General features: G+C 41.0%; 1 protein-coding gene across 1 annotated transcript in view; it reads left to right on the top strand.

Moving 5' to 3' along the window:
* The first annotated feature begins 1,177 nt into the window (after positions 1–1,177).
* ARHGAP42 (Rho GTPase activating protein 42) overlaps positions 1,178–12,558 on the top strand; it is a 530,853-nt gene continuing 519,472 nt past the window's right edge. The window contains exon 1 of the mRNA XM_053708589.1: positions 1,178–1,267. Coding sequence (XP_053564564.1) covers positions 1,180–1,267 — 88 coding nt within the window. The 5' untranslated portion in view covers positions 1,178–1,179. The remainder of the gene's footprint in view (positions 1,268–12,558) is intronic.

Here is a 12,558-nt window from a genome sequence, read left to right as displayed (position 1 = left end):
TTTGAGTAAAATGAACATTTCTTCATTTTATAAACTACTGATAACATTTCTACTAAATTTCAATTAAAAACGATTGTCATGTAGAGCTTTTATTTGCAGAAAATAACTGGTTAAAATAACAAAAAAGATGCATTGTTTTCAGATCTCTAATAATGCAAAGGAAACAAGTTCATATTCATTTTTAAACTTCATATTACTAATGTTCTAACTTAGTAAGAGTTCAGAAATAAATATTTGGTGGAATAACCCTGATTTTCTATCACAGCTTTCATGCGTCTTGGCATGCTCTCCACCAGTCATTCACATTTCTGTTGGGTGACTTAATGCCACTCCGGATTTGTTTGATGGCTTGTGACCATCCATTTTCCTCTTGATCACATTCCAGAGGTTTTTAATGGGGTTCATGTCTGGAGATTGGGCTGGCCATTACAGGGTTTTGATCTGGTGGTCCTCCATTCACACCTTGATTGACCTGGCTTTGTGGCATGGAGCATTGTCCTTCTGGAAAAAAAATACTCAGTTTTCTTCTAGCATAACCTTTTACGTGGCTTGATTCATGTGTCCTTCACAAAAAACTGTGCGAGACACAGATTTTTATCGGCCTCTCCAGTTTCCATCTAACCATTCGATGACCAGGTGTTGGGCAAAGCTGAACATTGGGCTCATCAGAGAATATGACCTAAAATACGTCAGATTTATCTTTGTAAAGGATGCACGAATCAAGCCACGTGTAAGGTAAGCAATAAATGCTGTAGAACAGTACTGGTTTTTTATAATCTGTGTAACAGGTCAAAATTCATTCATATTTTGAATAGAAACATTTTGGCAATATTCATCCATTGGCAAAAAAAAGTTGTTACTTGTGTCCAGCAGAATATGCACATTCTTGACCGCTGCTTGTTAAATACGGCGAGCAGGTTCTTGTGAGAACTTGCAGCCATAGGGGCTTTGATAAATCAAGCCCATGGTGTTTGAATCCTGATGTTCTAGTCACACATAGCATATGTGCGTACAACACGAAAATTGTAATAACATTTACTCAAAACATTTTTGCTAATGGAAGTATATTGCAAAAATGCTTCTATTTAAAATTGAAATGCACTCATGCACGTTTTAATTTTGTCCATTTTTTATTTTTTTTAATACTCGTGTTTTTCATTCTTTCCCCCAGATCTTTCTATGGCCGTCCAGAAGTTCTCTCATTCCCTACAAGACTTCCAGTTTGAATGTATTGGAGATGCAGAAACAGACGATGAAATTAATATTGGTAAGTACTACATAGATTTAGCAAGGATAAGTGCACAGCATTAAACCAAAGATTATGAACTGAATATTGTGCACAGTTCTAGAAATTGTAGCTCCCAAAGAATATAGAGTACTGGAAATTGTTTAAAGGACGCTAGTAAATATGGTTTAAAAATACAATTTACAAGAAAAACTTCCTGACCTTGATCTGTATGACCTAGAATGGAGAATAAAGAGTGGTTATATTACAACCTGCATTGAGATTTAAAGGGACATTGCAGTGGACAAATGACATGCTCATCATCATTTTAGTTTTTGATTACTCACCCTGGAACTCCATATGTTTAACCTCTGCAAAGGGGTTAAACAGATAAATCAAGTTCTACTTGGAAGCCACAGAGAAATACTGGTCCTGAGCAGGAAACAGATGGTTAGCCAATCGGCAGTAGCAGTCGCACAACCCTGGCAATCACTTGCTGTGTTGAGCTTAGAAGCTAAAATGCTCCTGAGCCAGACTTTACCAATATGTTTAATTGCTTTAAAGAAATTAATCAACCACTAGCCACCATGGAGATAAATCGCACAAAATCTTTGGGATTTTTTTTTTTGACCTTATTTTGTAATATAGGAGTCTCTCCTTCACATCCAGAACCATGCATAGTGAGATAAACATCTCTCAATATAAAATTAGCATTTCTAAAATGTATTTGAGGTACCTCGCTGTATTGATGAGACTACTTAGATCATCTCGTCTTAATGAAGAGCTTTAGAAAACCATAGAGTTCCACTGTGAATAGTGCACAAATGAGATGCACTAACAAAAAAAGCATGTTATTTTTGTTTAGAATGTAAAAATTTGTGACGGATATGTCTAGCTGTGACTATGGGGAATTGTGGGTATGAAGGGGTTAATAGCACTCATAATCTGGCTACCTTAACCCTATACTTCAACAAGGGCACAAATGGACAACAAATTAACCCCCAAGATTAACTATGCTGCCACCACCCAAGAACTTTGGATCAAGGTGTCTTGGTGAAGTTCAATTACACTCTCGAAATACGCAAAAGAAAATGCTGGACATTTACCAATAACCCACACAATTAACAGTTTATCGTGATTACAACCTTGTCTCTAAGGGTTTGTCATTTCAGATACTAGAGCCCAAAGACAGAATTAGAATATTAATAATGACAAAAAGGCAATTAAATGTTACACAGTGCCAAATTACATAAAACAAAGACATATATATATACAAATCAAAACAAAAAATAGATACAAAATACAGTTCTTGAAAATAATAAAAAACAGAACCAACACCTACTCATATATCACTTATTAGCTGACAGCAGGCCAGTGGGAACTTCTTGTTTAAGTCCTCTGAGATGTTGTTTTTAAAGAAGTCCAGTGATGTTCTGATATAATCTAGGCTGCATTCAACTATAACCCCTGAACCTTTCCTATGTGTAGCAAAACCAGCCCCCCTTGGTCACATGACTATTTTTTGCAACACCTGAGTTTCTGAGTTTGAGTTCTTTCTTTCCAAAGAGAAAATAGTTCCTTATCTGAAAGCAGACTGAACCATATGAACAGCAGGGGTTCTTTTGATCAGATAATCTCAAAGAGGCTAGAGCAAACACAACAAGAGAAAACTATTTAGGTTAACCCTGGCAATGCTGGGACATCACACTACCTCTACTGGATGGCTATTCCAGGCATCCACTACACCTCACAAGTGTATTATGACACCTCCCTCTTAAAGATTCTGGAGAGAGGGGTTAGCCACACGCTAATCCCCCTTCCATCTAAACTACTGCCTCTCCTTGTCAAGATAAACCATCAGCATTCCCATGTAAGCTGCCTTTCTTGTGCTGCACAGAAAACGTATACTGTTGCAATATAATTCTCTATCTGAGCAGCTTGTTGTTGTTTTTGGCCACCCTATCTAGCCAATGCAGGGGCTTATGATCCGTTATAACCTTAAAGTTAGGGCCATATAAATATAGCTGTAACTTTTTCAAGGCCCATACCACAACTAAGCATTCCTTTTCTACCACTGCATATGCTGCTTCTCTAGGTAGCAGCTTTCCACTTTTTTTTTTTATGAAATGTTCTTTACCTTTTGCAGTAACCTGGCTGAACACAGCTCCCATCCCATAGCTAGAAGTGTATGTTTGCACTACAAACCTCCTACTGAAATTAGGGGATTAAAGCACAGGAGAATTGGCTAAAGCTGTCTTCAGTTTGCTAAAGGCCTCCTCACATAGCAGGGTAAAGTCTATGTGTTTGGGAAGCTTTTTCTTGGTTAAGTCTTGGTTAAGTCTGTAAGGGGTTTAGCATTTTCGCTATACTTTGGTACTAATTTCCGGTAGTACCCTGCAGTCCCCAAAAATTACATAACTTGCTTCTTGGTCTTAGGTGTGAGCCAGACAGTAATAGTATCCACCTTGTCTAGCTCAGGGTGTATGGTCCCCCCTCATACCCGATACTGCACTTCAGTCATGCCCATCTGACACATCTCATGTGTAATGGTTAGCCCTGCTCTGGCTATACGGTCCAGGACCTGGTCTAAATGTACCAAGTGTTCCTCACGGGTCTTGCTGAACACTGCAATATAATCTAGGTAGGCCTCCCCAAATGGGGTAATAACGTCCAAACTCTCCAGGGCTTCTGGAGTCAACAGCATCTAATCTAGCAATTAATCTATCATTGGCATGGCGTAGGCACCAAATGGGATTACTGCATTTGGTCTCCTATAGACCTACACTGAAATGGGTTGATTTATCTTTCTTGGGTACTAGCACTACAGGGGAAGCCCAAGAGCTCTTGGGTTTGGTAATCACTCCCAGCTATAGCATGTCTATTATCTCCCTCTGACTTTGCGCCTAGACCTTATGGGAAACCTGGTATGCAACCCGTTTTAGTGGGACCTGTTTACCTGTGTCCACATGATGGATGGCTAAGGTTGTTAGCCCTGGTATACCAGTAAAAATATGTTCATATTGACTTTGCTTTTTTTTTTTGTATAATGTGACACTATAGTTTGTAGAAATGTAAGAATTAGAAATTGTGAGATTCATCTTTTGTATATTGAGTTGTTCTGTGATGTAACAGTTATGATTGCATATTTTTACCATTATGAATAATTTTATTTTTCTCTTCTATGCTCTTTGAAGCATTCCTTGTCTGTTCTGTTTCATACTAAACCTCAATAAAATTACTTTGGAGGAAAAAAAATGTTCATATGGAGTAAGGGGCTGTTCTAATTGTCTTCTCTGTAACAGTGAGCTGCAGACTTACTGCTGCAGTCTACAAAGACCCCTGGCTTCTGTGAGTCTTTAGTATGGGCTTCTCTATACAAAATCCCCTTATCCCAGTACAACTTTTTGTGCATCAGTGTCTATGGCTGGTTGTCCTGCAAGCTGTCTCATCCCTTCCAGGAAGGGGTCAGAGTGCAGAGCAGCGAGGTCAATCTTACCCCCCACGCGCCCTGTCACATGGGAAACCAGGGATTTCTGGGGCAGAGTTGTAGGGGATCAGGGGTTGGAGGGGAATACTGTGGATTAGTTAAAGTGATAGTAAACACCAAAGATTTTATTGTTTAAAAAGATAGATAATCCCTTTATTTAACATTCCCGAGTTTTGCATAACCAACACTGTTATAGAAATATACTTTCTCCAACATAGGTGTGTCCGGTCCACGGCGTCATCCTTACTTGTGGGATATTCTCTTCCCCAACAGGAAATGGCAAAGAGCCCAGCAAAGCTGGTCACATGATCCCTCCTAGGCTCCGCCTTCCCCAGTCATTCTCTTTGCCGTTGTACAGGCAACATCTCCACGGAGATGGCTTAGAGTTTTTTAGTGTTTAACTGTAGTTTTTATTATTCAATCAAGAGTTTGTTATTTTAAAATAGTGCTGGTATGTACTATTTACTCTGAAACAGAAAAGAGATGAAGATTTCTGTTTGTAAGAGGAAAATGATTTTAGCAACCGTTACTAAAATCGATGGCTGTTCCACACAGGACTGTTGAGAGGAATTAACTTCAGTTGGGGGAACAGTGAGCAGACTTTTGCTGCTTGAGGTATGACACATTCTAACAAGACGATGTAATGCTGGAAGCTGTCATTTTCCCTATGGGATCCGGTAAGCCATTTTTATTACAGACTGTAAATAAGGGCTTCACAAGGGCTTTTTAAGACTGTAGACATTTTCTGGGCTAAATCGATTTATATATAAACATATTTTATACTCCATAGCCTTGAGGAATTATTTTAATCTTGGGAATTTTGTAAAATAACCGGCAGGCACTGTATTGGACACTTTATTCTCTAGGGGCTTTCCCTAATCATAGGCAGAGTCTCATTTTCGCGCCTGTATTGCGCACTTGTTTTTGAGAAGCATGACATGCAGTCGCATGTGTGAGGAGCTCTGATACATAGAAAAGACTTTCTGAAGGCGTCATTTGGTATCGTATTCCACTTTGGGTTTGGTTGGGTCTCAGCAAAGCAGATACCAGGGACTGTAAAGGGGTTAAATGTAAAAACGGCTCCGGTTCCGTTATTTTAAGGGTTAAAGCTTCCAAATTTGGTGTGCAATACTTTTAAGGCTTTAAGACACTGTGGTGAAATTTTGGTGAATTTTGAACAATTCCTTCATACTTTTTCGCAATTGCAGTAATAAAGTGTGTTCAGTTTAAAATTTAAAGTGACAGTAACGGTTTTATTTTAAAACGTTTTTTGTACTTTGTTATCAAGTTTATGCCTGTTTAACATGTCTGAACTGCCAGATAGACTGTGTTCTGAATGTGGGGAAGCCAAGGTTCCTTCTCATTTAAATAGATGTGATTTATGTGACACAAAATTTAGAGAAAATGATGCCCAAGATGATTCCTCAAGTGAGGGGAGTAAGCATGGTACTGCATCATCCCCTCCTTCGTCTACACCAGTCTTGCCCACTCAGGAGGCCCCTAGTACATCTAGCGCGCCAATACTCCTTACTATGCAACAATTAACGGCTGTAATGGATAATTCTATCAAAAACATTTTAGCCAAAATGCCCACTTATCAGCGAAAGCGCGACTGCTCTGTTTTAGAAAATACTGAAGAGCATGAGGACGCTGATGATATTGTTTCTGAAGGGCCCCTACACCAGTCTGAGGGGGCCAGGGAGGTTTTGTCTGAGGGAGAAATTTCAGATTCAGGGAAAATTTCTCAACAAGCTGAACCTGATGTGATTACATTTAAATTTAAGTTGGAACATCTCCGCGCTCTGCTTAAGGAGGTGTTATCCACTCTGGATGATTGTGAGAATTTGATCATCCCAGAGAAACTATGTAAAATGGACAAGTTCCTAGAGGTCCCGGGGCCCCCCGAAGCTTTTCCTATACCCAAACGGGTGGCGGACATTGTAAATAAAGAATGGGAAAGGCCCGGTATACCTTTCGTCCCTCCCCCCATATTTAAAAAATTGTTTCCTATGGTCGACCCCAGAAAGGACTTATGGCAGACAGTCCCCAAGGTCGAGGGGGCGGTTTCTACTCTAAACAAACGCACCACTATACCCATAGAAGATAGTTGTGCGTTCAAAGATCCTATGGATAAAAAATTAGAAGGTTTGCTTAAAAAGATGTTTGTTCAGCAAGGTTACCTTCTACAACCAATTTCATGCATTGTCCCTGTCACTACAGCCGCGTGTTTCTGGTTCGATGAGCTAGAAAAGGCGATCACTAGTAATTCTCCTTCTTATGAGGAGATTATGGACAGAATCCGTGCTCTCAAATTGGCTAATTCTTTCACCCTAGACGCCACTTTGCAATTGGCTAGGTTAGCGGCGAAAAATTCTGGGTTTGCTATTGTGGCGCGCAGAGCGCTTTGGTTGAAATCTTGGTCAGCGGATGCGTCTTCCAAGAACAAATTGCTTAACATTCCTTTCAAGGGGAAAACGCTGTTTGGCCCTGACTTGAAAGAGATTATCTCCGATATCACTGGGGGTAAGGGCCACGCCCTTCCTCAGGATAGGTCTTTCATGGCCCAAGTGCTACGTCCTCTAAGCAAGAGGGTAATACTTCTCAAGCCAAGCCAGCCTGGAGACCAATGCAAGGCTGGAACAAGGGAAAGCAGGCCAAGAAACCTGCCACTGCTACCAAGACAGCATGAAATGTTGGCCCCCGATCCGGGACCGGATCTGGTGGGGGGCAGACTCTCTCTCTTCGCTCAGGCTTGGGCAAGAGATGTTCTGGATCCTTGGGCGCTAGAAATAGTCTCCCAAGGTTATCTTCTGGAATTCAAGGGGCTTCCCCCAAGGGGGAGGTTCCACAGGTCTCAATTGTCTTCAGACCACATAAAAAAACAGGCATTCTTACATTGTGTAGAAGACCTGTTAAAAATGGGAGTGATTCATCCTGTTCCATTAGGAGAACAAGGGATGGGGTTCTACTCCAATCTGTTCGTAGTTCCCAAAAAAGAGGGAACGTTCAGACCAATCTTAGATCTCAAGATCCTAAACAAGTTTCTCAAGGTTCCATCGTTCAAAATGGAAACCATTCGAACAATTCTTCCTTCCATCCAGGAAGGTCAATTCATGACCACGGTGGATTTAAAGGATGCATATCTACATATTCCTATCCACAAGGAACATCATCGGTTCCTAAGGTTCGCATTCCTGGACAAGCATTACCAGTTCGTGGCACTTCCGTTCGGATTAGCCACTGCTCCAAGGATTTTCACAAAGGTACTAGGGTCCCTTCTAGCGGTGCTAAGACCAAGGGGCATTGCAGTAGTACCTTACTTGGACGACATTCTGATTCAAGCGTCGTCCCTTCCTCAAGCAAAGGCTCACACGGACATTGTCCTGGCCTTTCTCAGATCTCACGGATGGAAAGTGAACGTAGAAAAGAGTTCTCTATCTCCGTCAACAAGGGTTCCCTTCTTGGGAACAATAATAGACTCCTTAGAAATGAGGATTTTTCTGACAGAGGCCAGAAAAACAAAACTTCTAAACTCTTGTCAAATACTTCATTCCGTTCCTCTTCCTTCCATAGCGCAGTGCATGGAAGTAATAGGTTTGATGGTAGCGGCAATGGACATAGTTCCTTTTGCGCGCATTCATCTAAGACCATTACAACTGTGCATGCTCAGTCATGACGACTGTTGCGTACATCAACCATCAGGGGGGAACAAGGAGTTCCCTGGCGATGGAAGAAGTGACCAAAATCATTCAATGGGCGGAGACTCACTCCTGCCACTTGTCTGCAATCCACATCCCAGGAGTGGAAAATTGGGAAGCGGATTTTCTGAGTCGTCAGACCTTACATCCGGGGGAGTGGGAACTCCATCCGGATATCTTTGCCCAAATTACTCAACTGTGGGGCATTCCAGACATGGATCTGATGGCCTCTCGTCAGAACTTCAAGGTTCCTTGCTACGGGTCCAGATCCAGGGATCCCAAGGCGACTCTAGTAGATGCACTAGTAGCACCTTGGACCTTCAAACTAGCTTATGTATTCCCGCCGTTTCCTCTCATCCCCAGGCTGGTAGCCAGGATCAATCAGGAGAGGGCATCGGTGATCTTGATAGTTCCTGCGTGGCCACGCAGGACTTGGTATGCAGACCTGGTGAATATGTCATCGGCTCCACCATGGAAGCTACCTTTGAGACGAGACCTTCTTGTTCAAGGTCCGTTCGAACATCCGAATCTGGTCTCACTCCAACTGACTGCTTGGAGATTGAACGCTTGATCTTATCAAAGCGAGGATTCTCAGATTCTGTCATTGATACTCTTGTTCAGGCCAGAAAGCCTGTAACTAGAAAAATTTACCACAAAATATGGAAAAAATATATCTGTTGGTGTGAATCTAAAGGATTCCCTTGGGACAAGGTTAAAATTCCTAAGATTCTATCCTTTCTTCAAGAAGGATTGGAGAAAGGATTATCTGCAAGTTCCTTGAAGGGACAGATTTCTGCCTTGTCTGTGTTACTTCACAAAAAGCTGGCAGCTGTGCCAGATGTTCAAGCCTTTGTTCAGGCTCTGGTTAGAATCAAGCCTGTTTACAAACCTTTGACTCCTCCTTGGAGTCTCAATTTAGTTCTTTCAGTTCTTCAGGGGGTTCCGTTTGAACCCTTACATTCCGTTGATATTAAGTTATTATCTTGGAAAGTTTTGTTTTTGGTTGCAATTTCTTCTGCTAGAAGAGTTTCAGAATTATCTGCTCTGCAGTGTTCTCCTCCTTATCTAGTGTTCCATGCAGATAAGGTGGTTTTACGTACTAAACCTGGTTTTCTTCCGAAAGTTGTTTCTAACAAAAACATTAACCAGGAGATAGTCGTGCCTTCTTTGTGCCCGAATCCAGTTTCAAAGAAGGAACGTTTGTTGCACAATTTGGATGTTGTTCGCGCTCTAAAATTCTATTTGGATGCTACAAAGGATTTTAGACAAACATCTTCCTTGTTTGTTGTTTATTCTGGTAAAAGGAGAGGTCAAAAAGCAACTTCTACCTCTCTCTCTTTTTGGATTAAAAGCATCATCAGATTGGCTTATGAGACTGCCGGACGGCAGCCTCCTGAAAGAATCACAGCTCATTCCACTAGGGCTGTGGCTTCCACATGGGCCTTCAAGAACGAGGCTTCTGTTGATCAGATATGTAAGGCAGCGACTTGGTCTTCACTGCACACTTTTACCAAATTTTACAAGTTTGATACTTTTGCTTCTTCTGAGGCTATTTTTGGGAGAAAGGTTTTGCAAGCCGTGGTGCCTTCCATTTAGGTGACCTGATTTGCTCCCTCCCTTCATCCGTGTCCTAAAGCTTTGGTATTGGTTCCCACAAGTAAGGATGACGCCGTGGACCGGACACACCTATGTTGGAGAAAACAGAATTTATGTTTACCTGATAAATTACTTTCTCCAACGGTGTGTCCGGTCCACGGCCCGCCCTGGTTTTTTAATCAGGTCTGATAATTTATTTTCTTTAACTACAGTCACCACGGTATCATATGGTTTCTCCTATGCAAATATTCCTCCTTTACGTCGGTCGAATGACTGGGGAAGGCGGAGCCTAGAAGGGATCATGTGACCAGCTTTGCTGGGCTCTTTGCCATTTCCTGTTGGGGAAGAGAATATCCCACAAGTAAGGATGACGCCGTGGACCGGACACACCGTTGGAGAAAGTAATTTATCAGGTAAACATAAATTCTGTTTTTTACCTCTCTAATTACCTTGTATCTAAGCTTCTGTTGACTGCCTCCTTATCTCAGATCTTTTGACAGACTTGCATTTCAGGCAATTAGTGCTGACTTTTAAATAACTCCACGTGCGTGAGCACAATGTTATTTATATGAAACACATGAACGCCCTCTAGCTGTGAAAAACTGTCAAAAGCATTCAGATAAGAGGTGGCCATCAAGGGCTTAGAAATTACCATATGAGCCTATCTATGTTTAGATTTCAACTAAGAATACCAAGAGAACAAAGCAAATTTGATGATAAAAGTAAATTAGAAAGTTGTTTAAAATTGCATTACATATCTGAATCATAAAGTTTAGTTTGGGCTTTACTATTCCTTTAAACCATGTCATTACATCCTATATCTGTATGTTCATTTGCTATCACCCTGCAGACGAGTCACCACACCTCTTTCCCCACCAAGGGTACAGGAGGCCAAAGCAGCAATAGGAGGACCCCCCCTCCCCACTTCTATGTTCAGTAGTATCACAGGAGAGCTAGGGTCTCTTCCCTCGGTTGCTGACAGAGCTAGTGGCACTCCATCCCCTCTTCCCAGCCTTCTTGTACTAAGCATTGACAATGCACACACATCAAAGTCATGCTTAACATTACACACAGTGACATTTTGGGACAACCTTTTTGGTTCATTTACAGTTAGGCGCATTCCTTCACAGCTCTCATGTCCTTCTTTGTCTCCAAAAGCTTCAATCAGTACCACCTCCTTGTTTAAAGGGAAACTAAACCAAATTTTTTTCTTTCATGAGTCAGATATAGCTTGTAATTTACTCCTATTATCAATTTTTCTTCCATCTCTTGCTATCTTTATTTACAAAAGTAGGAAAGTATGCTTAAGAGCCGGCCCATTTTTGGTTCAGCCCCTGGGTAGCGCTTGCTGATTTGTGGCTAAATGTAGCCACCAATCAGCAAGCGCTACCCAGGTGCTGAACCAAAAATGGTGCGGCTCCTAACCTTTAAAGGGACATTATAGACTAGATTTTTCTTTGCATAAATGTTTTGTAGATGATCCATTTATATAGCCCATCTGGCAGTATTTTTGTAAAAAATTATTGTTTTGCTTTTTTTTTAATAACATTGTGATGCTTTTCAGACTCAAGCACATCAAGCCCCACAGTGTCAGATGTATACACCCGTTTACAGACTCCCGATGGCTCCTGTTTATCTGTCTTTTCATATGCAGGGAAGGGAGGAAGGTGGGAGTGTCTGCTCTTATTTTTTTTCAGCCCCTTTGACTGGGTGTCTCAGCTTAACATCATCAATAGTGCTATACTGGGAGCTTCTAAGTAAGTTTTTAAAAGGTTTTACATTGGATTTTTAGATCAGCATTTGTGCATATGCTTATATATAGCAGTGTATAGTACATGTAGTTATACATATATATATATATATATCCTCTGAGATGTTGTTTTAAAAGAAGTCCAGTGAAGTTCTGATATAATCTAGGCTGCATTCATCTATAACCCCTGAACCTTTCCTTTGTGTAGCAAAACTACCCCCCCAGTCACATGACTATTTTTTTTTTTATTTATTTTTTTTTACAACACCTTATATATTAATATCTCTGAATTTGAGTTCTTCCTTTCCAAAAATATATAATAATGTCCTATCTGAAAGCAGACTGACACGTGCACAGCAGGGGTTCTTTTGCTCAAAGCATCTCAGAGGCTAGAGCAAACACAGATGGTACTCACAAAAAGAAAAAGAACAATTTAGGTTAACCCTGGCATTGCTGGGACATCACACTACCTCTACTGGATGGCTATTCCAGGCATCCACTACACCTCATGAGTATATCATGACAAATCCATTTAACAAAAAAGCAACACCAGAATAAAGGGTCTTAAAGTGTAGTAGGTTCATGAGTAATGTGTGGAAGCACATATTTACAGAAAGGGTGGTTAAACATCTATTGGAAATAAACAAAACATTTTTAAATGCTGCAAAAATTTCCTGCAAATATGCCTATGCTTTTATATTAAAATTGGGATTATAGGGGGGCGGAGCCAACTACGAAGCCAAGCAGACGCAGGTCTTGAGAGCTCCTGCTCTAATGGTATACTAAAACCCAACAAAGACTC

This window comes from Bombina bombina, chromosome 3 (genome assembly GCF_027579735.1).
Source record: "Bombina bombina isolate aBomBom1 chromosome 3, aBomBom1.pri, whole genome shotgun sequence".
Taxonomy (NCBI): Eukaryota; Metazoa; Chordata; class Amphibia; order Anura; family Bombinatoridae; genus Bombina; species Bombina bombina.
The sequence above is the reverse complement of the archived record's forward strand: the minus strand, read 5'-3'. Positions and strand labels throughout refer to the sequence as shown.